Source organism: Dendropsophus ebraccatus, chromosome 7 (genome assembly GCF_027789765.1).
Source record: "Dendropsophus ebraccatus isolate aDenEbr1 chromosome 7, aDenEbr1.pat, whole genome shotgun sequence".
NCBI classification, from domain to species: domain Eukaryota; kingdom Metazoa; phylum Chordata; class Amphibia; order Anura; family Hylidae; genus Dendropsophus; species Dendropsophus ebraccatus.
The window spans coordinates 104885333-104912892 of record NC_091460.1 but is presented as its reverse complement, the minus strand read 5'-3'; the positions used below and the strand labels follow the sequence as shown (position 1 = coordinate 104912892).

At 44.6% G+C, this 27560-nt stretch overlaps 1 protein-coding gene across 2 annotated transcripts in view; it reads left to right on the top strand.

Annotated features, from left to right (window-relative positions):
• LOC138797641 (nucleolar protein dao-5-like) overlaps positions 1 to 27560 on the top strand; it is a 132213-nt gene that overhangs the window by 6599 nt on the left and 98054 nt on the right. For both annotated transcript variants that reach the window (XM_069978059.1, XM_069978057.1), the window contains exons 2-6: positions 5618 to 5661; positions 15777 to 15850; positions 16969 to 17039; positions 20381 to 20441; positions 21856 to 22141. In XM_069978059.1, coding sequence (XP_069834160.1) covers positions 5618 to 5661; positions 15777 to 15850; positions 16969 to 17039; positions 20381 to 20441; positions 21856 to 22141 — 536 coding nt within the window. The remainder of the gene's footprint in view (positions 1 to 5617; positions 5662 to 15776; positions 15851 to 16968; positions 17040 to 20380; positions 20442 to 21855; positions 22142 to 27560) is intronic.

The following is a 27560-nucleotide window of genomic DNA, read 5'->3' as shown; positions in this document are numbered from 1 at the left end:
CGCCTCTGACCACCGCACGTCGCCTCTGACCACCGCACGTCGCCTCTGACCACCGCACGTCGCCTCTGACCACCGCACGTCGCCTCTGACCACCGCACGTCGCCTCTGACCACCGCACGTCGCCTCTGACCACCGCACGTCGCCTCTGACCACCGCACGTCGCCTCTGACCACCGCACGTCGCCTCTGACCACCGCACGTCGCCTCTGACCACCGCACGTCGCCTCTGACCACCGCACGTCGCCTCTGACCACCGCACGTCGCCTCTGACCACCGCACGTCGCCTCTGACCACCGCACGTCGCCTCTGACCACCGCACGTCGCCTCTGACCACCGCACGTCGCCTCATAACCACCCCACATTGCCCGTAACCACCCCACGTTGCCCGTAACCACCCCAGATTGTCTGTAAGCACAGCAGGTTGCCCGTAACCACCCCACGTTTCCCGTAACCATCCCAGATTGTCTGTAAGCACAGCAGGTTGCCCGTAACCAGCCCACGTTGCCCGTTACCAGCCCACGTTGCCTGTAACCAGCCCACGTTGCCTGTAACCAGCCCACGTTGTCTGTAACCAGCCCACGTTGCCTGTAACCACCCCACGTTGCCGTAACCACAGCAGGTTGCCCGTGACCACCACACGTTGCCCATAACCACCACACGTTGCCCGTAACCACCCCGCGTTGCCTGTAACCACCCCACGTTGCCTGTAACCACAGCAGGTTGCCCGTGACCACCCCATGTTGTCCGTAACCACCCCAGATTACCTGTAACCACCTCAGGTTGCCCATAACCACCCCTGGTTGCCCGTAACCACCCCACATTACCTGTAATTTCATTTTTTTTATTTTATTTTAGTAACTGCGCTATTCTAATAACCATTACTAGCTGCGGTTTTGCTCCTGTAAATTGGCGCTCCTTCCCTTCTGAGCCCGGCTGTGTGCCCATTCAGTGGTTTATGCCCACATATGAGGTACCGTTTTACTCAGGAGAACCTGCGTTACAGATTTTGGGGTGAATTTTCTCTCCTGTTCCTCGTCAAATTGAGAAATTTCAAACTAAACCAACATATTATTGGAAAAATTCGAGTTTTTCATTTTTACTGGCCAATTTTGAATACTTTCCTCTAATACCTGTGGGGTAAAAATGGTCACCACACACCAAGATGAATTCTTTGAGGGGTGCTCTTTCCAAAATGTGGTGACTTTTGGGGGGAATCTATTCTGCTGACACTACAGGGGCTCAGCAAACGCACCTGGCGCTCAGAAACTTCTTCAGAAAAATCTGCACTGAAAATGCTAATTGGCGCTCCTTCCCTTCTGAGCCCGGCTGTGTGCCCATGCAGTGGTTTATGCCCACATATGGGGTACCGTTCTACTCAGGAGAACCTGCTTTACATATATTGGGGTGACATTTCTCTCCTGTTCCTCGTGAAATTGAGAAATTTCAAACTAAAGGAACATATTATTGGAAAAATTCGAGTTTTTCATTTTTACTGTCTACTTTTGAATATTTTCCTCAAACACCTGTGGGATCAAAATGCTCACCACACCCCAAAATAAATTCTTTGAGGGGTGCACTTTCCAAAATGGAGTGACTTATTGGGAGATTTTACTCTGTGGACACTACAGGGGCTCTGCAAACGCACCTGGTGCTCAGAAACTTCTTCAGCAAAATCTGCATTGAAAAAGCTAATTGGCGCTCCTTCCCTTTTGAGCCCTCCTGTGTGCCCATACAGTGGTTTACGCCCACATATGGGGTACCATTGTACTCAGGAGAACCTGCGTTACAAATTTTGTGGTACTTTTTTTCCTCTTGTTCCTCGTGAAATTGAGAAATTTCAAACTAAAAGAACATAATATTGGAAAAATTTGAGTTTTTCATTTTTACTGTCTACTTTTGAATACTATCCTCTAATACCTGTGGGGTCAAAATGGTCACCACACACCAAGATGAATACTTTGAGGGGTGCACTTTCCAAAATGGAGTGACTTATGGCGAGATTTTACTCCGCTGGCACTACAGGGGCACTGCAAACGCACCTGGCGCTCGGAAACTTCTGCAGCAAAATCTGCATTGAAAAAGCTAATTGGCGCTCCTTCCCTTCTGAGCCCTCCTGTGTGCCCATGCAGTGGTTTATGCCCACATATGGGGTACCATTGTACTCAGGAGAACCTGCGTTACAAATTTTGGGGTACTTTTTTCCTCTTGTTCCTCGTGAAATTGAGAAATTTCAAACTAAACAAACATATTATTGGAAGAATTCGAGTTTTTCATTTTTACTGTCTTCTTTTGAATACTTTCCTGTAATACCTGTGGGGTCAAAATGGTCACCACACACCAAGATGAATTCTTTGAGGGGTGTACTTTCCAAAATGGGGTGACTTATGGGGGGTTTTCTCTCTGCTGACACTACAGGGGCACTACAAACGCACCTGGCGCTCAGAAACTTCTTCAGCAAAATCTGCATTGGAAAAGCTAATTGGCGCTCCCTTCCTTCTGAGCCCTGCTGTGTGCCCATACAGTGGTTTACGCCCACATATGGGGTATCGTTGTACTCAAGAGAACCTGCATTACAAATTTTGGGGTGCTTTTTGTCTCATATTCCTTTTGAAAATGAGAAACTTTAATCTAAACGTATATATTATTGGAAAATTAAAATTTTCAATTTTTTTACTGCCTAATTGTGAATACTTTCCTCCAGCCCCTGTAGGGTTAAAATGCTCATTATACCCCTAGATTAATTCTTTAAGGTGTGTAGTTTCCAAAATGGGGTCACTTATGGGGGTTTTCAGGATACCAGACTTCTAAATCCATTTAAAAAAAGAACTGGTCCCTAAAAAAATCAGTTTCACGAAAATGTGATAATTTGCTGATAAATTTCTAAGCCCCATAACACCCTAAAAAGTAAAATATGTTTACCAAATTATGCCAGAATAAAGAAGACATATTGGTAATGTGACTTAGTAACTAATTTATGTGCTACGACTTTCTTTTTTTAGAAGCAGAGAATTTCAAAGTTCATAAAATGCTAATTTTTTTAATTTTTCATGATATTTTGATGTTTTTCACAAAAAACACACAAAGTAGTGACCAAATTTTGCCACTAACATAAAGTGCCATATGTCACGAAAAAACAATCTCAGAATCGCTAGCATACGTTAAAGCATCACTGAGCTATAAGAGCATAAAGTGAGACAGGTCAGATTTAGAAAAATTAGCCTGGTCATTAAGGCCCAAACTAGCTGCAGCACAAAGGGGTTAATTGCAAACCGCACCTTAACTGGAGACAAGAGGGGGAAAAGTACAAATGTTCCCTTTAAAGGGAATGTGTCACCAAAATTTTATTTTACTCATTAGAGTCAAATATAAAAACATACTCTGCACATTGTTATGGGGGCTACCATCTTGTCTGGGCTGTTCTTCACAACATTTAATTATATACTTTACAGCATAATTTATGGACATAGACAATAAAAGACAGACTCTGTACCCTTGAGATGAATGTGAAACTGATCATGTTCTGTGACCTTTGCAGAGGTCCACAGGAAGCTGCTATTGTCTTTTATAGATGCCATCTACCTACTAGTGTCACCTGATGCTGCAGTGCTGTACAGATCACTTTACAGCAACCTCCTCTTGTCACTACAGACACAACAGGAAGTCACAGCTTAGTTTTAGCCCCAGTGGTGAAAATGAAAACTGCAAGATATGAGGATTATTTTAAAAAAAGTCACTAAAAACTCTTAACAAATACGTTTAACCTAAAACATAATTTAAAGGAGGTAATCTGTCACTAGGTTTATGGTGCTTTAAATGAGGGCAGCATAAAATAATGACAGAAATGTTGAACAGATCGGTGTATTACTTAAATCATAAAATTCAGCCGTTCTCCTAATATGCAGAAGAATAGGATTCTTGCCACACCCCTTCTCCTCCCTCCAGCTGCTGATTAACCGTTGACTGACTATACACAACATGAATAGATAATTGCCGATCAGTAGCTGGTGGGTGGAGTTACCTCCTTCTCATGAATAATGACTACTGGGCTCATGCACATAATGAAGAGGGCGACTTATTGTCCATGGTATTCAGGAGGATTTCTCTCAATCTGCTGCATAGAACATTGTTAGTGGTACATCATCCTGTTCAGCTTCTCTGTCACTACTCCATGCTACCCTTAGATTGGACAGCATAAACCTACTAACAGTCTCTTTAACCCCTAGACGACCCTGGACATACCTGTACGCCCTGGCCACCTGTGACCAGACTACCCTGGGCATACAGGGCATCCAGAGTGCATATGTCATGTAATTTATTGATGACACATTCCCTTTAAAGGGGAATCAGCAGGTTAGACAAATCTAACCTGCTGACAGCCCCTTATTGCGCACGGGGCCCTGAAAAGGAAGGTAAGTGCCCTATTACACAGGACGATTATCGTGCGAAAAATCGTTATCGTTCGGATTTAACGTTCTGTGTCATTGCAGGCAGCGATGGAAAAATCGTTCGGATGTCGTTGATCGTTAACTTAGATCTGAACCTAAAATTATCGTTAATCTTTAGCTGTAATTCCATGTTCGTTCGCTCAAGTTCCACATTTTTTTACTAATTGTTCCATGTAATTGCACATTGTTCATTGTTTTGCTAGGATCAAAAGGAATAAACGATCAAAGTAACGATCGTAACTAACGACCATCGTTCTGTGTAATATGGTGAACGATTTCAGGTTAACGATAAGCAATCTCGTTTGCGATCGTTTATCATAAGTCCTTAATCGTTAAAAGTCGCTTCGTGTAATAGGACTCTTTGTCTCTTATCTTTGTCCTCAGCGCCATTTATATGCTGTTAGCAGTTTACCCCTCCGCCCAGAGCACCATAAAGAACACTCCACCGCCCCCACAGTGCCAACTTCTCTTGCCCTCTCCATTGATTATCATTAGAAGGAGCGGGGCTTTGCTCCTTGCCGAGGAGTAAACTACTAACAGTATGGGAATGACGTTGAGGAGGAAGGTAAGAGACATACATTCCTCTTAGGCGCCCTGTGCGCAATAGGGGGCTGTGGGCAGGTTTGATTTGTCTAACCTACTAAAAATTTCCTCTTGAATGCGTTGCATTTGATGGTGTGACTTGGGCAATATTGAAAGGTTAGGTTTTTTTTCAAAGGATAGCTTTCTTTCAAAAAAGAATGTGACCTCACATCAGATAAAACCCATTGACAGGTCCTGCGCTGTTCCTGGAAGAAAACACCCTTGTCCTTGACAACTATTTTAAGGGGGAACTATTAACAGGTTAGACAAATCTAGCTGACTGATAGCTTCCTAGTGGGCATGGGGCGCTGTGGATGAAGGGATGTCTATTACCTTCATCCTTTTTTAAATCCTCTGCCTGGTAAGCTGATAGGAGCAATGGGAGCGGGCTACCGTTCCCTGAGCACCGATCTGGCTCGTCCCTGGCCTGGCTATTCCATTGAAAATCATTAGATTAATCCCACATGGTGCTAGGAAGCTATCAGCAGGTTTGATTCATTTATCCTGCTGATGGTTCCCATTTAATTTTACTTCATATTGATCGTGTTCTCAGCTTAAAATTCTAAATGTCTCTGCATTTTTTTTATACAGAACCAGTTTAAACAAAAATACAGGTCAAGATATTATGTAAATCGGTAAGTGTTATGCTTTCTTTATTTCTTCTTCATTTCCTCTTAAGGTATGTTCACATTGAGAAAAAGTGGTGGAATTCTCCTCAATTGGATGCCTTGTGTGCCGCCGCTCTCCACTCAAAGAATATCAGTGTCAATTCTTTAACCTCTTAAGGACCCATGACGTACCGGTACGCGGGTCCTTTAAGAGGGCGCCGCGGACCGGCCGCATGCGATCGGGAGAGATGGCCTGCAGAAATACACTGCAGGCCATCTCTCCCTGTCGGCATGGGGGGTTGTTAACCCCCCCCCCCATGCCGACGATCGCCGCTATTGGCTTATCAGTTCAGATCAGCCAATAGCGGCGATCGGAACCTTTCCGGGTCATCGATGACCCGGAAAAAATGGCGGTCGGTGCTGTCCGAGGACGGCACCGACCGCCATTACTGTAAAAAGTAATGGTGGCCAGGTGCCACCGGCCCGATTGCCGTGAACGGCCGGCCGCTGCCGGCCGTTCACGGCGATCAAAGTCCCCAAAAGTTATAAATACCTGCTCCGGACCCCTCAGCTAGGTAGCTGAGGGGTCCAGAGCAGGTATTCGTACATTACTCACCTTTCCCGGGGTCCTGATCGGCGTCTTCCGGGTTCGCGGCGTCCTCGTGGTCTCGTTCGGGTCTTCGGCTTCTTCCGTGACGTCACGTTCGGCTATTTTCGGCTCCAGCGTCGGGTTTTCGGGATTTTCCGCTCTGCTGCCCTCTAGCGGCTGATATGTGTAATACACTTATCAGCAGCTACAGGGATGTTCAGTATGTAATAAAGTTTTTTTTTTTTTTTTTCAAATTTTTTTTTTTCTATTTTCCGCACCCTATCGCCGCTGAGTGTTGATCAGCATGGCACGAAAGTGCGCTGCTAATCCGCAACTCCTCCTTTTTGGCGTAGGGTGTTTTTTTTTCTCTATCCTACTGCCACGGTCTGCTTATAAGTGCCGCACATTTATCAGCAACACCATTTTTGGCGTAGTTTTTTTTTTTTTTTATATACTTACTGTAAAAAAACACGTAAAAAACACTACATTACACCACACTACATTGAATAAAGTTTGACACTACACCACTACATACCCCATATACTAGTCCCCGTATAAAGATGACCCCCAGGGTGTTTTCGGCGTCAGAGGGATACGTTATTATTGCCTCCGACACCGAAACAGCCAGTGAGGATAAATGGGAGGGATCCTTCGTTCCTACATTCATCCTCATCATCCAGTGACATGTCTGGGGGATAGCATAGCGTACGCTGCCCCCCAGACACGTCTTTTCCGCCAGTACCGTCCCAATAAGAGATCACGGTATGGCGTAAAATTCTACTAACTCTGTGAGCGTACCTCTGGGTACTCTTACAGATTTAGGGTACGTGCACACTGCGCAATGGCGGAGATAAACCTTTGTGCATTCCGCAGCTGGCACCCACCGGCGGACTGATGCAGGCGTCTCTACACCCGTGTCATAGACTCCATGTTATGCACAGGCGGATTCCATCGTCCGTCCAAAGAATGAATACGTTGGACAGAGAGCGGAATCCGCCCGTGCATAGAATGGAGTCTATGACACGGACGGAGACGTGCGCCTGCATCAGTCCGCCGGTGGGTGCCAACTGCGGAATGCACGAAGGGTTATCCTTCGCCATTCCGCAGTGTGCACGTACCCTTAGAGTGTATGAAGGAAGGGACACCCGAATCCAGCCCCCAGATGCCCCCTCCCCCCCCCATCCTCAGAACAAGTGGGAAGATCGTCCGGGAACTGATCTTCCCACTGCTGGATAAAGGTCACCACCACCTGTACGGGGATACCAGCACCCCCTCTTCCGCTCCCTCGCTGCCTGAGCTACTGTAGCTTGCGGCATGATCCGAACATATCAGAAGTAGTAATAGCGCCCTAATATTTAGCAGCCATGGAGCGGACCCAGCGCTTCTGGATATGAGGGACCCCGTATGGCACCAGGACAACATTTTCCAGGTGACGTCCCCCACACTGGAAAACAGGAGACCCCAGAAGAAGTGCAGAGTGTGGCGTAACTGGGGGATCAGGAAGGACACCATTTTCCAGTGTGACACCTGTCCTGATCACCCCGGCCTCTGCATACTGGATCGCTTCAAGGCGCACCACACGTCACTGGGGTTCTACATTATCTAAATTCTGTCCCTTATTCCTATTTCAGGGGTCACGTTGATCCAGGGATTATTCTGATCGCCATTATGGAGTCGGGAAGGAATTTTTTCCCTGTGATGAGGCTACTGTCGTCTGCCTCACGAGGGGTTTTGGCCTTCCTCTGGATCAACACAGGTTGAGTTTGATGGACACCTGTCATTTTCAACCTTATAAACTAATAATTGGCCTAAAACCCCCAAATAAATTAGAATTGTCCCTTTTCCCCAGCTAAGTAGGTATGGCCGCCATTCCCATTAGAGGATGCCATGATGCAATTACAAAGCCTCTGTGCGGCCAGGACAGTAGAAACCCCCGACAAGTGACCCTATTCTGGAAACTACACCCCATAAGGAATCTAACAAGGGGGGCAACGGGTATATGGCCCCCTGGTGACGGCCACATTTGGGACGTGAAAATGAAAAAAAATGGTATTTTTTATTTTCACGGCACATGTTCTACACATGTGCCCGTCACCAGTGGGGTCCATATGCTCACTGCACCCCTCGTTAGATTCCTTATGGGGTGTAATTTCCAGAATGGGGTCACTTGTCGGGGGTTTCTACTGTCCTGGCAGCACAGGAGCTTTGTAATTGCGACGTGGCCTCCATCCTCCATTCAAGCCTCTAAATGGCGCTCTGTCCCTTTGGTGGCTTGCCCTGTGCCCATATGGCACATTATGCCCACATGTGGGGTATTTTCGTACTCAGGGGAAATTACCCTACACGTTTTGTGTTCATTTTCTTTTTTAACCCCTTGTTGAAATGGAAAAAAATCAAGGCTAGACCAACATCTAGTGTAATTTTTTTTAAAATTTTTACTCTAAATCATTAATCTTGTCATGATTTTTTCATTTTCACAAGGGGCTAAAAGGTAAAAAAAAAAACACTAAATGTGTAGCGCAATTTCTCCTGAGTACGGAAATACCCCACATGTGGACATAAAGCGCCATGCGGGTGCAGGGTAAGCCTCCAAAGGGAAGGAGCGCCATTTGGTTTTTTGAGGCTGGATTTGGCTGGATTGGATTTCGAGGGGCCATGTTGCATTTAAAAGGCCATTGTGTTGCCAAGACAGTTGAAACCCCCCACAAGTGACCCCATTATGGAAACTACACCCCTCAAGGAATGTAACAAGGGGTGTAGTAAGCATATGGACCTTACTGGTGACAGGCACAAATGTGGAACAATGTGGCGTGAAAATGAAATATTACATTTTTTACACTATAATGTTGGTCTAGCCTTGAATTTATCATTTTCACAAGGGGTTAAAAGAGAAAAAAAAAACACAATGTGTAGAGCAATTTCCCCCGAGTCCGTAAATACCCCACATGTGGACATAAAGCGCCATGTGGGCGCAGGGCAAGCATCCGAAGGGAAGGAGCGCCATTTGGATTTTGGAGGTTGGATTTGGCTAGAATGGATTATGAACGCCATGTCGCATTTACAGAGCCCTTGTGCTGCCAAGACAGTGGAAACCCCCCACAAGTGACCCCATTATGGAAACTACACCCCTCAAGGAATCTAACAAGGGGTGTAGTGAGCAAATGGACCCCTTGATGATGGGCACATTCGTGCCGTGAAAGTGAAAAAATGAAATTTTTCACTTTCACGTCACATTGTTCCACATTTGTGCCCGTCACCAGTGGGGTCCATATGCTCACTGCCCCCCTTGTTAGATTCCTTGAGGGGTGTAGTTTCCAGAATGGGGTCACTTGTGGGGGGTTTCCAGTGTTTTGGCAGCACGAGGGCTCTGTAAATGCGATGTGGCCATTGAAATCCATTCCAGTGAAATCTAGCTTCCAAACGCTCCTTCCCTTTGGAGGCTCGTCCTGCACCCGCTTGGCACTTTATCGCCACATGTGGGGTATTTCTGTACTCGGGAGAAACTGCGCTACACTTTTTGTGTCTTTTTTTTCCTTTTATCGCTTTGTGAAAATGAAAAATTGAAGGCTAGAATAACGTTTTAGTGTACAAAAATACTTTTGTCTTTTTTCACGCCACATTGTTCGGAAAATCTCTGAAGCACCTGTGGGGTCCAGATGCTCACCGCACCCCTTGTTACATTCCTTGAGGGGTGCAGTTTTCTAAATGGTGTCCCTTTAGGGGTGTTTTTTAGGTTTTGGTACCCCAGAACCTCTGCCAACCTGAAGTGGTACAGTCAGAAATGACCAAATATAATGGAGCCATTGAAATTCACTAGGCGCTCCTTTGTATCTGAGGCTTGTGGTTGCGTCAAATAGCGCAATAGGGCCACATATGGGGTATTTCTATAAACTGCAGAAACGGGGCAATAATTATTGGGGTGCATTTCTCTGGTAATAGGGTCATAATTATGAAAAATATTGGATTACAATAAAATCTCTGCACAGAAAATAAAAATTTTCAAATTTCTTACACACTTAGCTTTTATTTCTGTGACTCCCCTAAAGGGTTAAAAAACTTTCTGGATGTGCTTTTGCAGAGTTTGGGGGGTGCAGTTTCTGAAATGGGGTGCTTCGTGGGGCTTTCTAACACACAGTCCCCTCAAATACACTTTAAGGCTGGGTTCACACTATGTATATTTCAGGCTGTATTTGGTCCTCATGTCAGGTCCTCATAGCAACCAAAACCAGGAGTGGATTGAAAACCCAGAAAGGATCTGTTCACACAATGTTGAAATTGAGTGGATGGCCGCCATATAACGGTAAATAACTTCCATTATTTCAATATAACAGCCGTTGTTTTAAAATAACAGAAAATATTTGCCATTAAATGATGGCCATCCACTCAATTACAACATTATGTGAACAGAGCCTTTCTGTGTTTTCAATCCACTCCTTGTTTTGGTTGCTATACAGCCTCAAACATACAGCCTCAAATATACGTAGTGTGAACCCAGCCTGAACCTGAACAGGTCCCTAAAAATATCTGATTTTGAAATTTTACCGAAAATTTGGAAATTTGCTGCTAATGTTTTACGCTTTCTATTGTTTTAAAAAAATGAAAGATAGTTTAATAAATGCCGCCAACATAAAATAGACATGTTGCTAATGCTATTTAATATATAATTTATGTGATATAACCATTTTCTGTATAAGCAGAAAAGTTTTAAAGTTGGAAAAATGCATTTTTTCACAATTTTTCACGCTATTTTGTTTTTTTTCATAAAGATTTGTTATAAGTATCGACTCCAATTTACTAGAAATGTGAAGTACAATATGTCACGAGAAAACAATCTCAGAATCAGCCGGATAGGTAAAAGCATCCCGAAGTTATTAATGAATAAAGTGACACTGGTCATATTCATAAAATTTACTCCGGTCCTTAAGGCCATTTCAGGCCCGGTCCTTAAGGGGTTAAAGGGGTTATCCAGCGCTACAAAAACATGGCCACTTTCCCCCTACTGTTGTCTCCTGTTTGAATGGAGTTTTGAAACTCAGTTTCGTTGTAGTAAATGGAGCTTAATTGCAAACTGCACCTGAATTGGAGACAACAAGTAGGTGGAAAAGTGGCCATGTTTTTGTAGCGCAGGATAACCCCTTGAAGCAGAGAGCCACGGAGGTACGTGCGGCATCTCATTGACACACTAAGGCAGGTTGGATTTCGCCACAGAATTCCGCCGCTTTTACTCAGTGTTAATATACCCTTAATTTGTACTATGCCAGGCAAACTCAGATGCGAAAAGCTGCCTACTTAGGTACTCCAGAGAAAATTTCTTTCTTTTAAATTAACTGGTGTGAATATGATATCTTCCAGTACTTATCAGCTGCTGTATGTCCTGCAGGAAGTGGTGTATTCTTTCCTATCTGACATGGTGCTCTATGCTGCCATCTCTGTCTGTGTCAGGAACTGTCTATAGCAGTAGCAAATCCCCATAGAAAACCTCTACATGGACAAAGGTTGCAGCAGAGAGCACTGGATCAGACTAAAAAGAATACACTACTTCCCGCAAGACATACAGTAGCTGATAAGTACTGGAAAGCTTATGATTTAAAAAAAAAAAGTAAATTACATATGTATATAATTTTCTAGCACCAGTTGATTAAAAATATTTTTTTTTTCTACTGGAGCACCCCTTTAAAGTATAAGGTACATAGTGTGTGAATATCATGTCTATCCTGCTTTATGGCGTTGCCAAGTGCGTGTGTTTATTTTTAAGTTGGCTTGAGGCTGACCATTTCCTTGTGAGCGGGTAATTGTGTTGGCTAGGTTGTCAAGTAAACTCATATAAGCACCAGCATTTAACTAAGGGGGCATTCATACGTCTGCAATTTTGTGGATGTTACTGACGGGGAAGGTGAGTAATTGATTTATTCTTGCCCGACATGATGTGTCAATATCATGTCGTCGGTGGTGAAACGAATCTATTACTCGCCTTACCTGTCCGTTACGTCCGCAAAATTAAGGACGATACTATAGCCCTCAGTACACCAGTTGGCCTGTCTGCTGCCTCCTTGTGAATTTTGAAGTGGCACTCTGCAATGACATCTTTCCGACAACTCATCACTGTAGAGCATAAATATTAATGAAGTGAGAAGGACAGGTGGTCCCGTCCGCAGTGTGCCAAAGTTCCAATATATTAACCCCTTGCCGCAAAATGACGTTCCTGGAACGTCATATAAAGCAGGTAGTTAATGCAACATGACGTTCCAGGAACGTCATGGCTTCCCTGCCTCCCCCCTCTGTCCCTAATTGCGATCGGGCAGCAGGAGGAGGCTGTGTCACACAACCTCCTCCTGCTACCACTGCCCGGAGGGAAGCCGCGCTCCCCCCGGGCAGTTAACCCCATAGACGCCGCGGTCGATGTGACCGCAGCGTCTATGGGGAGATTTGTGGCTTAATATAAAGATCGGGCGGCAGGAGGAGGCTGCGGCATGCTGCCTCCTCCTGCCGACACTGCCTGATTCTCCCCCCGGCCAGTTTCACCCCCCCGGATCACTCCCCCCCCCCGGATGTGCATTACCCAGCCCCCCTCCCCCGTGCTCCTTGTCCTCCCCGTGCTCACCTTCCCTGTGTTCCTCCGTCCCCTCCTCCGATCTGGACCCTGATCCTCTCCCCGGACTGTTCCCCCCCCCCCCCGATCCGTCCCCCCAGCACTGATCGCCCTCCTGTGGGCTTCAGACTCCTCCGCAACCCCCCCCCTCCCCCGGAGCCGCACGAGCAATCGCACGGCTTCGGAGGGGTTACCATAGTAACCCAGACGCTTCCCGGTGCGTCTGGGTTACTATGATATATAACGATCAGGCCCTTGCACTGTAGCAGGAGTCTGATCGTTTGAATGAGTAGTCAGTGTGTAACACTGACTGCTCATTCATTCATTCATTCATTCAATATACAGTATAGTGAATTACAGCACTCATCACGTGCTGTAGTGCATTATACTGTATATATGTACCTGAAAAGTAAAAAACACAAAACACACACACAAACATAAATACATTAATAAATAAATTAATTAAACCAATAAATAAATAATTAACTACATGAATTAAATAAATAAATAATTAAAATAAACAAATAAATATACATATTCCCCATCCCCCTTTATAAATGATCCCCTATAAATAAAGTACACATATTTGGTATCGCCGCGGCCGTAATCACCCCGTCTATTAACCCGTTACGTTAATTATACCGCCCGATTATTGCCATTAACAAAATAAATAAAAAACTAACCAAAATGACATTTTTTTGTTAATCCCGCCCCCTAAAAAATATAGAAAAAAGCTATCAATAGCACACATTTACCCAAAAGGTTTACCACTAAAAGTGTCAGCTTGTGCCGCAAAAAAGAAGCCCTTACATAACTCCATTGGTGAAAAAAGTTTAATAATACAGGTCTTACAATATGCAAGACACAAACAGTATATATAGTATAAATGCCATAAACTATAACAAAAGCTATATACAATGGATATCAATGTAATCGTACCGACCTGACGGACAACTATAACATGTCATATGTGATGTATAGTAAACGTCATGCAAAAAAATGGAGAAAAACTGCTGCTAAATTGTGTTTTTTTATTCGTACCACCTCATAAAAAATTTAATAAAAAATGATGAGGGTGTCACATGTCCCCCAGAATGGTATCGATGGAAACATCAACCTGTCTTACACAAATATTTTGGCACCGCAAGGCCTCTGTGACATGATATAATGGCTATAAAAAACCTGAAATAAGAAAAGACCCCAAAAATACACAGGGCTTCTGTCATGTCTGCGGCCTGTGGTTGAGTCAGGTGACGCACAGCAGCCACATATGGGGGATTTATAGAAACATTGGAATAAGGGGAATAAATAGTGAGTGGTATTTCTCAGTTAGTATTTGCTGTGTTAGAGGGAAAAAATTGATTAAAATGGAATATCTGCCAAAAAAAATGAAAATTTTAAATTTCCCCACCAACTTGCTTAAATTTCTGTGAAACACCTAAAGGGTTAATACACTTATGAAATGTTACTTTGAGGGGTGCAGTTTTTATAGTAGAGGGATTTATGGGGGTAACTAACATACAGGCCCCACAAATCCACTTCAGAACTGAACTGGTCCCTAATAAAATCTGAATTTGAAATTTTCCTGAAAATTTGAAAAATCGCTGCAAAATTTCGAAGCCCTCTAACATCCTAACAAGTAAAAGGACGTTCACCAAATGACGGCACCATAAAGTAGACATGTTGTAGATGTTGCAGTAATTATTAGTTCATGTGGCATGGCTATTTTTCTCAGAAAAAGAGAATTTTGAATATAAAGGATAGTAAATTTTTCAAATTTTTGCGCAAATGTGTTATTTACAAAAAACTACTGAGTGTATCAACCAAAGTATACCACAAACATGAAGAAGAATATGTCACGAAAAAACAATCTCAGAATAACCGCGATAGTTAAAAGCATCGCAGAGATATCACTACATAAAGAGAGACAGGTCAGATTTGAAAAATAGGCCCTGGGCATTAAGGCCAAAACAGGCTGAAGAGGCAAGGGGTTAATAAAAGAGAGGCTTGCTGAAAAAAAGGCACTGAGGATGAAGGTTAAAAGTACACAGTGAGCAGGCCGCAAGCGGTTTATCTTTGTTCACAGTGTATTAGTGGCAACACCTAAAGCGAATGTACCACTAGGTACATCGCGGGGATGCCGATGCTGTGGTTTTTTTTTTTTTTTATTTAAACTGCTGTTCCCGCACACAGTGCTGATCTGTTCACCATTCACTTTAAAGGGGTTGTTCAAGTGTAGAAAAACCTGAAACACAGCTACTTTCTTCCAGAAACATCGCCACCCCTGTCCTCAGTTTGGGTGTGGTATTGCTTGCTCAGTTCTATTAAAGTTAAAGGAGCTAAATTGTAATACCACACACAACCTAAGGACAAGGGTGTTACTGTTTTTGCAAGAAAGCAGCTATTTTTTTCAGCAACAAAAAAAAAAAAAGTTTTTCTTTCAAATCAACAATCTGAAATTTACTTCTATTAAATAATCTCAATTCTTTCAGTACTTATCGGCTGCTGTATGTCCTGCAGGCAGTGGTGTATTCTTACAGTGAGACAGTCTGCTGCCACCTCTGTCCATGTCAGGAACTGTCCACAGCAGTAGCAAATCCCCATAGAAAACCTCTCCTACTCTCCAGACTGGAAAGAATTCACCACTTCCTGCAGGACATACAGCAGCTGATAAGTACTGGAAGACTTGTGATTTTTTTTTTTAATAGAAGTAAATTACAAATATCTGGCACCAGAACATTTTTTGCTGAACTACCCCTATACCTGCAGCACATCTCCTGCTCAAGTAAACTGCTTTGTTGCCTCCACTAGACAGTGAACGTGAACAAACTCTGTTCACTGGGTAGTGTGGGCGCTGATCAGCTCATCTCTCTGTTTTGGACAGAAAACCCATTTAAGGATAAGAAAAGAAAAGAAAAGGAAATAGTATCATGTACTACTAATTCTTTCCATATTTCTTGGTAGAGTTCAAGCTCCACTTGACCTGAGTCCCAGGGATAATGCTGTGTCTTTTGTAAATAATTTTTTAAATGTCACAGGTAAGTTCAGGTTTCTTGTTCTGGCTTATATTAATTTTTTCTGTTGTAAAGTTGGCAATCATACAGTATCTCAATATATATTTATGCATTTCTAATTCCAGTTTGGTTGAAATCTCATAGTGGGCTTGTAAAGGGGTTTGCCTAGTTAATTTTACTAGTTCCCATCCACAGGATAGGGGTCAAGTATGAGATTGTGGGAGCTCTGACTCTAGCACTGCACCCCAACTTCTTTGTTATGAATCCTGCGGATGAGAGGTTGACTCTATGATCTCTATGGAGCCGCTAGAGATATCCGTGTACAGCACTTGGCTCTTTCGGGCGGCTCCATAGAGAATAAATTGAGCGGCGTGTCACATGTCGACCTGTAGGTCCATTCAAAACAGGGCACCATTATAGAAATCCCCGAGGAGCAGAGAGGTCAGACCTGCCATGATCTTATACATGTCCCCTATCCACAGGATAACTTGGCAAACCTTAAAGGGGTACGCCGTCAAAAATTAGTTCTCTTTCTCAAATCAAGTGTTTTCTTTCCAGTTTCCAGTTCTCTGCTGCCACCAATGTCCGTGACAGGAATTGTTCAGAGCAGGAGAGGTCTTCTATGGGGATTTGTTACTGTTTTTGACACTTCCTGACATGGACAGAGGTGGCAGCAGAGAGCACTGTCAGACTGGAAAGAATACACCATAGAACATACAGCAGCTGATAAGTACTGGAAGACTTAAGATTTTTAAATAGAAGTAAACTACAAATCTTAATAGCTTTCTGACATCAGTTGATTTTCACTTAAAACAAATTGAGTTGCAAAACCCACCCAAACTGCAGACAGCGGTGCTGTCCCTGGAAGAAAGGGGCCATGTTTTTTAATGCTGCATAACCCCCTTACGGGCTGTTTTTAGGCACCTGACTACCTCAACTCAGGGACACCAGGTGTAACAGAACAGAATGAAGCTCCTCCTTCAGTTAGATCCTGCATGTTGCAGCAGAGTATCTGTGTACTTCCCACTGATGTGGTTTAGAAATGATGCTCTCACAGTAAAGTACTATTATGCCTTTATGTGGATACACTGCAAAAATTGTTGCGTGTAAATGTAATATTTTTTTTCTTATTTACTGTTAAGGTACCAAATCAGATACCGAAGAACCTAGTTTTAGTAGACCTTCTCCCTTTGCGGGTGATTTGAGACAGCAGGTAAGAGAAAAATGGCTTTTACATCAATAGGTTCTTTGAATTTGAAGAGGTTGTGTCAGTTGTTGCAAATTGCGGGTGCCCATAACCTTGCCATCCCATCTACGGTTCCACTTACTGTTCGTTTTCTTTTTTTTTTTTCTTCATTCCAACTCTGTAATGTTAGTAGTGGTGCTTAGTATACTTACAAAGGCCTTGTCTGCAACCTAGGTTGTCCACACCACTCATTTACCAATTGGAAGGGTGCTTAGGTTTATATCCTGTTGACATCCGAGCAGTGGTGTCAACCCCTTTTGTCCCATCCATAGATATCTTGTGTGGGCTTTCACTTAATCTCATTGTTTTTCCAGCTTGGCACTGGGGATGTAATGGTGGTGAAAAATGTAACTTTTTACCCCCTGTAAACTTTTGAACCTCTAATTCATTGTTTTTTTTTTTTTTTCTCTGTACGGTCCAACAGTTTAGTTAGCACTTGAACACATTGGGTGGACATATATGAACGGTCCGCTCAAGGCGTACGCCAGGGACAAGGTGCAGATTCGCCTCTTCTCCCTGGCGCACACCTGCTGTATGCCCTGCTCACCCGATGGGAGGGCATGACCTCTTCCTGCACCTCATTTATCATGATTTACTACTGCTGAAAGTAGGTGTAGATTTGGTACACCAGGAGCAGGTTCGGGCGCCTGGCCGGCCAGATTCTCTAAGAGGCGCACGCCGTGGAAAAGGTGGCAGAGCCTAATATACGACCGATGTACTTGTACGCCGGTCTTCATAAATTTCCCCCTAGTAATGTTGTATTCCACACAAAAACCAACACTATGTATCTCCCCTTCTTTACTACTAGCAGTTCAGCAATCTGTTTCTCTTATGGCTCTACTAGGCATTGCTACCACCTAGCCAGAATCCTGCTCCACACTGATGAGGGGCAACACCCCGAAACAGATGTATGTGGATGGTTACCTAGCCTTGGTTTATCCCTTGTCATTACATTGACTTATAGGGCCACTTAATATGGTGGTTTCCTAACAGGAGCTGCCTCTTAGCTGGGTCCTTCCCGGAGGGATATTTGGCTAGCCCTGTGTTTTGAGACTCTTCATTGAGGCTTTACGGGCTCCTTTTTTGCATATTCATGTTTCCCAGGGGGCAATGCACCTAGCACTTTACTGCATTGAGGGCTTTCACTAGCAGCCGGCAGTGTTGTCGTTTGGCTGGTCTCCCTGAGTTCAGCAATCTGTTTCTCCATTACATTAGGATTCTTGGAAAAATACTTGTGTTCATCTTTTGAATGCACTTAATTAATTTCAATCTGTACTGGATCAAAATCTATAGGCAGACAAAAATGTAATCCTATTGGTAACTATTGGCCCTGCATTGCTGTAAACAAAATACTAGCTTTATGGTGTTCTCTATTATATGTTTTTATTATATAAATACTTCAATACGTATATTTTTATTTTTATTTTGCATTATATATGATTAAGATTATTTGTATTTTAATTATAATCTTATATAAAATGAGATAGTATACATAAGAAATCTTCTGGAGAGCCTGCCATTGTTGTTTTTGTTCAAGTTCATTAATTGGTCCTGTTTGTACAGAACTAGGTAGTCCTCTCGAAGTCCTACATATTTACACCTATTTGATCCATATATCTCAAGGTTGAACTTACCAACCCTACTCATTTCTAAGTTTGTGTCTGAAACTATCCAAGCCCTGCATTTTCAGGTACTCCATTATTTGAAGACTGCAGTATCGCGACAGTTCTTCAATAAAACTCCATTATAATGGTATGTTTTTAATTCCAGCTAAAGGAGAAGTCCGGCCTTTGGGTTTTTTATTTTATTTTTAAAGTGACTCTGTACCCACAATCTGACCCCCCCCCCCCCCCAAACTGCTTGTACCTTCTTATAGCTGCTTTTAATCCAAGATCTCTCCTGGGGTCTGTTCGGCAGGGGATGTAGTTATTGTCATAAAAATCTACTTTTAATCCTACAGCGCTGTGTCTAACGGCTGGGGCTTACATTTGTATATGCATTAGGCTGGCACCACCTCTCCGTCCTTCCTCCCCACCCTCCTCAGCTTTAGGAATGATCCAGGAACATTTACTTCTGTTTGAGCTTTGCACAGGTGTATTAATGATCCAGCCCATGTGCCAATGATCTGCCACAGGTGGGGAATAGGAAGCAATCTGCCTGGATCATTCCTAAAGATGAGGAGGGTGGGGAGGAAGGACAGAGAGGTGGTGCCAGCCTAATGCATATACAAATGTAAGCCCCGGCCGTTAGACACAGCGCTGTAGGATTAAAAGTAAATTTTTAGCACAATAACTGCATCATCTGCTGAACGGACCCCAGGACAGATCTTGGATTAAAGGCAGCTATCTGAAGGTACAAGTGGTTTGGGGGTCAGATTGTGGGTACAGAGTTGCTTTAAAGGCAGGGGCGTGTGGGAAAGTAACAAAGGGTTTTACCTCTCTTCTTGCCATGCCTCTTCATCCCTGAATCGCCACTCTGGGATCTCCGGGGCTGCACGTGTCACGACCCTGCTGATGGACTAGCCACTCAGCCAATCAGTGACTGGGGCAGGACGCAGCTTCAGTCACTGATTGGCTGAGTGGGCTTTCCATCAGCCGGGACAGGCATTTTACCCCGAGTTGTGATGTCATGACAACTTGAGGGGGGATATGCCTTTCGACGTGGGTCCCTGGGGTCCCACCGCTCATCACGGCCATGAGGAGAAGTAAGCAGTACTTTGTTACTTTCTCCCCTGCTGCCTGCGAGAATTCGGCTGAGGCTGGACTTTTCCTTTAATGAAAATAAAGCCAGGAACGGATTTGAAACAGGAGAAATCTTAGTATACAAGTATAAGATGGCAGTAGAAGTACAATATAGCAGGGTGTCTGACCTCTTTGCCCCCCAGGAATCTCTAGGTCGGTATTCCGACGCCTTTATTTTGAATGGAGCTACATGTTAGTGTGTGACCTACAGCTCTATTCATTCTCTATAGAGCCACCTGAGACAGCTGAGTACAGCACTCTCCAATCCTTCTCCTTGCTTACTTGTCACTCATGTTGTATATGCCAATTCTGAAGCACCATGGTGAAGTACTTGTTACAGCTCACGCATGTTTCACATCATGCTCCACTTGGGCTGAGCTTTATTCACTCTTTGTAGAAATAATTTATCTTCTTCCTTCTCAAGCTTGCACCATTGCAGAACACAGTGTCTGTGAGTGAGATGATCCTCTTCATATTATATCGCAGTTTTTATAGGTTTAGTCTGGATTTTGTGCATCCTTAATGTCAGTTTTCCTTTTTTTCCCCTATTTAATATTTTCATCATAGAAGGAAGCCCAACATTCTACAAAAAAAACTTGTGTACGTGGCACACCTCAACGTTCTCAAGGTATTTGTTTCATGCTTAGTTATTGGTTAATGTTTGATATCTGTAGTTGACTTAAAAAAGAAATCTCACGAAAATTGAAATAAGGCAGACGCGGAGGTGCAAGAAAATAATAAATAAGTAAACGTACCAATCCTTTTGCTTCAGTTGTGCTGCTCCTGGGTCTTGTTTACTGCTGTCAACTTTGGTATGTCACTTACCCGGCTTCCACCGTTCTTCCAGCTGCAATGCCACTGCTTGGCTGAGCGATTCCCCGCTCAGTTAGTCAGTGACTGCATGTCTGCCATTTTTTAATTTCGTGGGACTTCACCTGCGGATCCTGTAGGTGTGAACACACCCTAAATTGGGTTTATTAGGCAAATATTCCATTATATGCATTCAAAAATACTTTTCCTAGGTCCCCCTCCCTCTCTCTCTCATTCACTGCATTATCAGGAAGTTGTGTCTTGTTGCATCACACATTCCCCTGTCTGTTCTATGGAGAGGGGAGGGGGGAGGAGGAAGGAAGGATATTAGTCGTCAGCAGAGAACAGAGGATTACACAGTGGGAGCTGCATGAAAGCAGTATTCAGAGGTCAGTGCTGACATAAGAGAAGATAGCCCAGTGATATAGCTGTAAAGTAACTCTTTGTTCTGTTTTGGTGCCTCATATCCCTCCACCCCTCCCTTCTCCTTAGAGAACAATGAAGACAGGAGGGGGGGGGGGGGGGGGTTCAGACTACTTTATCCCCCCTTCTTAGGGATATAATGGAGACAGCAGAACACGTTTTCACTGGCTTCTTTATAATGAAGACGGATTTGCCTGATAATGCACAGATAAGAAGTGAGGGGGGGAGGCTTGGAGGCTCTTTTGCCTTATAAAACCTATTATAGAGTTTCTTAAAATATACTACTGATTTCTGCAAAAAACAAACAAACCAAAAACCGACAGGTACGCTTTAAGTCAACTGGTGTCAGAAAGTTATTCAAGTACTTATTAGCTGCTATATGCCCTGCCATCTCTTATCAGGAACTGTCCAGAACAGGAGAGGTTTTGTATGCTGCTGCTCTGAAAGTTCCTGAGGCAGAAATAAAGTATCTTTTACACAAGCCCTTTATTGGCCAGAAGTATTGCTAGAAATGCTCTTTCGGACGATAATTGGCTGTGTAAAAGTGACAATGATCAGCTGAGGAGCTGGAAAATGCCCGGTCCTTGGCTGATTACATGTCCTGACAGACAAAGGTGACAGCAGAGAGGACATCTTGTGGACTTATTTGGCTGATTTGTTTAACATTAAAACATTATATAAACATAAGTAATTTTTTGATGACAGCATGGATTATCTCTGATACCAAATTTGATGGCCTATCTCGCAAGAGTTTTCATTCTTTGAGTCTCTAAGTCACATAAAACAGTATGGCTTGGTTTTATTTGCAGGTGGTGGGAATTCAGTGACAAATAGTCGTCAAACAACAACTCTTAAAGCTATAAAAAAGAACGAATCGCAACCTGATGTGTCTAAACAAAGCCTGTTTTCTGACGATTCTGATGAATTTGATAATGATGATGAAAATGTGGTAGCAAAGCTGATAGAAAAAAGTTTGACCGAGAAAGATGATATACTGAACAATTCTAAAAAACCGAGAGAAAACTTATATAGTTCTGACACGTCTGTGGTGCAGAAGCCGCCCAGTCCGGTGCCCAGTATTCATGCTAAGAAATGGTAAGGTTTGTGTATTGTCCATTTTGATTACAGTGTTTTTAAGGTGTCTTAAAGGGATTTTGGGCAGGGTTTTTCGACTTAGTTCCATTCAAATGAATGAAGCTTAACTACAAACCACACCTGAACTGGGGACAAGAGTGGTGCTGTGGAAGAAAGTGGCCTTGTTTTTGTAGCGCTGAATAACCTCTTTAAACCATAAAGAAATGGTGCGTAATGCACAGATATAAAAGTTGAAAATAACCAAGGGATGGCAAAGCAGCCTGTGTCTTTATCTCTGCAGCCCCAGTATTATGAAGCAGTGCAATCGATGATTGACAGATAGCATTTTATAATTCCTGAAGAGCTTTACAGGACCAAGTTAACAAGACTCATTAAGGAACTTTTTTTTTTTTATTAACCTCTTAAGGACCCATGACGTACCGGCACGTCATGGATCACTGTCACTTAAGGACCCATGACGTGCCGGTACGTCATCCCTTTAAACGGGCGCCGCGGCCGGCCGGGTCCCGATCGGGGGAGATAGCCTGCTATAATACATAGCAGGCCATCTCTCCCTGTCGGCATGGAGGGTTGTTAACCCCCCCATGCCGACGATCGCCGCTATTGGCTGATAAGCCCATAGCGGCGATCGGAACCTTTCCGGGCCATCGGTGGCCCGATGACCCGGAAAAAAAATGGCGGTCGGTGCTGTCCGAGGACGGCACCGACCGCCATTACTGTAAAAAGTAATGGTGGTCACGGTACCACCGTCCCGATCGCCGTGAACGGCCGGCCAGCCGGCCGGCCGTTCACGGCGATCAAAGTCCCCACAAGTAATAAATACCTGCTCCGGACCCCTCAGCTAGGTAGCTGAGGGGTCCGGAGCAGGTATTTGTACATTACTCACCTGTCCCGGGGTCCTGATCGGCGTCTTCCGGGTTCCCGGCGTCCACTTCCTCTTGTCGGGACTTCGGCTTCTTCCGTGAGTCCCGATCGGCTGTTTCCGGCTCCAGCGTCGTCTATTTTCGTATTTTTCCGGCTCCAGCGTCGTCTATTTTCGGATCTTGCGCTCTGCTGCCCCCTAGCGGCTGATAAGTGTAATACACGTATCAGCCACTACAGGGATGTTCAGAATGTAGTAAAAAAAAAAAAATTTTTTCCCAATTTTTTTTTTTTCTATTTTCCGCACCCTATCGCCGCTGAGTGTTGATCAGCATCGCACGAAAGTGCGCTGCTAATCAGCAACTCCTCCTTTTTGGCGTAGGGTGTTTTTTTTTTATATCCTACTGCCACTGCTTATAAGTGCCGAACATAAGTGCGGCATTCATCAGCAACACCATTTTTGGCGTAGGTTTTTTTTTGTATACTTACTGTAAAAAACACGTAAAAAAACACTACATTACACCACACTACATTGAATAAAGTTTTACACTACACCACTACATACCCCATATACCAATCCCCATATAAAGATGGCCCCCAGGGTGTTTTCGGTGTCGGACGCATACATTATTATTGCCTCCGACACCGAAACAGCCAGTGAGGATGAATTGGGGGGATCCTTCTTTCCTCCATTCATCCTCATCGTCCAGTGACGTGTCTGGGAGTAGCGTAGCGTACGCTGCCCCCCAGACACGTCTTTTCCGCCAGTACCGTCCCAATAAGAGATGACGGTATGGCGTGAAATTCTACAAACTCTGTGAGAGTACCTCAGGGTACACTTACAGATTTAGGGTACGTGCACACTGCGGAATGGCGAAGGATAACCCTTCGTGCATTCCGCAGCTGGCACCCGCCGGCGGACTGATGCAGGGGCGCGTCTCCGCCTGTGTCATAGACTCTATCCTATGCATGGGCGGATTCCATTATCCGTCATTCCATCAACACGTTGGACGCAGAGCGGAATCCGCCCGTGCATAGAATGGAGTCTACGACACGGACGGAGACGTGCGCCTGCATCAGTCCGCCGGCGGGTGCCAACTGCGGAATGCACAAAGGGTTATCCTTCGCGATTCCGCAGTGTGCACGTACCCTTAGAGTGTATGAAGGAAGGGACACCCGAATCCAGCCGCCAGATGCCCCCCCCCCCCCATCCTCGGAGTTAGTGGGGAGATCGTCCGGGAACTGATCTTCCCACTGCTGGATAAAGGTCACCACCACCCGTACGGGGATAACCTTTATACCAGCACCCCCTCTTCCGGTCCCTCGCTGCCCGAGCTACTGTAGCTTGCGGCACGATCCGAACATATCAGAAGTAGTAATAGAGCCCTAATATTTAGCAGCCATGGAGCGGACCCAGCGCTTCTGGATATGAAGGACCCCGTATCGCACCAGGACAACATTTTCCAGGTGACGTCCCCCACACTGGAGAACAGGAGACCCCAGAAGAAGTGCAGAGTGTGGGGTAACAGGGGGATCAGGAAGGACACCATTTACCAGTGTGACACCTGTCCTGATCCCCCCGGCCTCTGCATACTGGATCGCTCCAAGGCGCACTACACGTCATTGGGGTTCTACATTATCTAAATTCTGTCCCTTATTCCTATTTCAGGGGTCACGTTGATCCAGGGATTATTCTGATCGCCATTATGGAGTCGGGAAGGAATTTTTCCCCTGTGATGAGGCTACTGTCGTCTGCCTCACGAGGGGTTTTTGCCTTCCTCTGGATCAACACAGGTTGAATTTGATGGACACCTGTCATTTCCAACCTTATAAACTAATAATTGGCCTAATACCCCCAAATAAATTAGAATTGTCCCTTTTCCCCAGCTAAATAGGTATGGCTGCCATTCCCATTAGAGGAGGCCATGATGCAATTACAAAGCCTCTGTGCGGCCAGGACAGTAGAAACCCCCCACAAGTGACCCCATTCTGGAAACTACACCCCATAAGGAATCTAACAAGTGGGGCAGCGGGTATATGGCCCCCTGGTGACGGCCACATTTGGGACGTGAAAATGAAAAAAATGGTATTTTTTATTTTCACGGCACATGTCCTACACATGTGCCCATCACTAGTGGGGTCCATATGCTCACTGCACCCCTTGTTAGATTCCTTATGGGGTGTAGTTTCCAGAATGGGGTCACTTGTCGGGGGTTTCTACTGTTCTGGCAGCACAGGAGCTTTGTAATTGCGACATGGCCTCCATCCCCCATTCCAGCCTCTAAATGGCGCTCTGTCCTTTTGGTGACTTGCCCTGTGCCCATATGGCAAATTATGTCCACATGTGGGGTATTTTCGTACTCAGGGGAAACTACCCTACACGTTTTGTGTTCATTTTCTTTTTTTTTTTTTTTTTTTTTTTTTTTTTTTTTTTTTTTTTTTAAATTGTAATTTTTATTAAGTAGTTTTCCATTATATTAACAAAGAACAAATGGACAGCATAATATAAATCAGAACAGAAACAACAATGCAGTTTCCTCAACAATGCAGAGACAGCAAAAGGAACTCAGCAGGAAAGGATGTAAAACGAAGAGCATATGGAATGTGTTCAGTGCAGGAAAATAGTATATCGTGAACAGTTCCACAGGTTAGAACACAGCCATGAGGAAATCAGTAGCAAACCAAATTAAAGTTCAACAGGTTACGCTAGAACCTTCAATCTAAGGCAGCACTAGCCACACATAACAAGGACATAGGAATTGACACTCAGGGAAGGGGGGGAAACGAGAAGGGAAGGGGGGGGGGGGGTGAGAGTAGAGAAGCCGCATGGAGGTAAGACTGTCGGGTCTACATTCAACATGAATAGCCAGATCTCAAGCAATAGGCGTCCCATGGTGACCACACAGAATCAAACATGGGAAGCGTATTATTCAGAGACGCTGTTAGATGTTCCAGGGACCTTATCTCCTTCACCCTAGAAACAAGCTCAAGGGTGGAAGGTGGCGTAGTTTTTTTCCAGTTTCGGGCGATCAAGGTCTTAGCAGCAGTCAAGATCTGAAGTGCCAGCTTAGTATGCTTTTTCCCTAAAGTCTTAGGAGTGAGGTTAAGCAAATAAGCCATAGGGTCTAACGGGATCTGGACGCCCAGAAGATCGGTAAGCAGAGTGTGGACGGTCGACCAGTATCCACAGATGCCCGTGCAGGACCAGAAAATGTGAAAGAGAGAGCCAATGGCACTCTGGCATCTCCAGCAGAGTGGGGAGATCGACCTATTGAGCCTGTGTAGCAATTCAGGGGTGTGGTACCAGTGCATTAGAAGCTTATAGTGTACCTCCTTATAGGTGGTGCATATTGAGGACTTGGCTGCTCTACTCCAGATAATTTCCCACAACTCAGGGGAAATGGACTTAGATAACGTCCTCTCCCACGTATCCATATATTTATGCCTGACCGCCTCCTCCCTACCTTCAGTACTTAGAATTTTGTAAATATCAGAAATCAGGCCCTTCGTAGAGGTGCCCCCCCTGCATAGTTGCTCAAAGGCCGTAGGTTTAGAGACTGTGGTGGCTCCCATGGCGGACATCATAAAGTGTTGTAAACAAGTGTGTGTGAAGAGCTCAGTCCTAGGAAGGTGAGATCTATCTGAGAGTCTGGGAAAGGAGAGTAAAGTGCGCGTCAAGGGATCCACCACATCTGCAAACTGAAACAATCCCCTGTCTCCCCATGTTCGAACTACATGGGAGTCTAGGCTAGCAGTGAACGATGGGGTCAGGAGAAAGGAGGTCAATGGGGAATTCTTAGAATATAACTTAAATTTGTCTGCACAGGAAGACCAGATCTGTTTTGTAAATAGGATCGGCCCTAACAGGGGGCCCGTCGGCCAAGCTGGAGGGGAGGAACTCCACAAATAAGAATTAGGGTGAAAGGGAGCTAGCCAGAGTTTTTCAATCTGGGTCCATTTTTTATAGGCATGGTGCGTCGCCCAACAAGGGATATGACGGAGATGGGCTGCCCAATAGTAATGCAGTAGATTTGGTGTCGCCATACCACCCCGAGACCTTCCGCTCATCATCACCGATTTGGGGATCCTGTGCCTCTTACCCCCCCATATGAATCGGAATATAGCAGTTTGAATAGACTTAATTTCTTTCACTGGGACCCTCACAGGGAGTGTCTCAAAATGATACAGGATTTTTGGCAAGATGGTCATTTTGACCGAGGCGATGCGGCCCAAAAGGGAAATATAATGCGATTCCCACCTGGATAGCAGCGCCCTGATTTCCCGAAATAGAGGGACAAAGTTGGCAGCATATAGCGATGAGTATGTGGGTGTGAGGCGGATCCCCAAATATTTGATATGGTCTGTGGTCCACTTGTAATTGAAAGTAGTCTTAAGGTGGGCTTTGAACTGGTTGGGGATATTTAAGGCCATTGCTTCAGTTTTTGTGGCATTAACCTTATACCCCGATAATTCCCCAAAAGTAGTTAGGAGACTTTGCAGGTTTGGCAGGGAGGTAAGGGCCTCCGACAGGGTGAGGAGGACATCGTCCGCAAAGAGC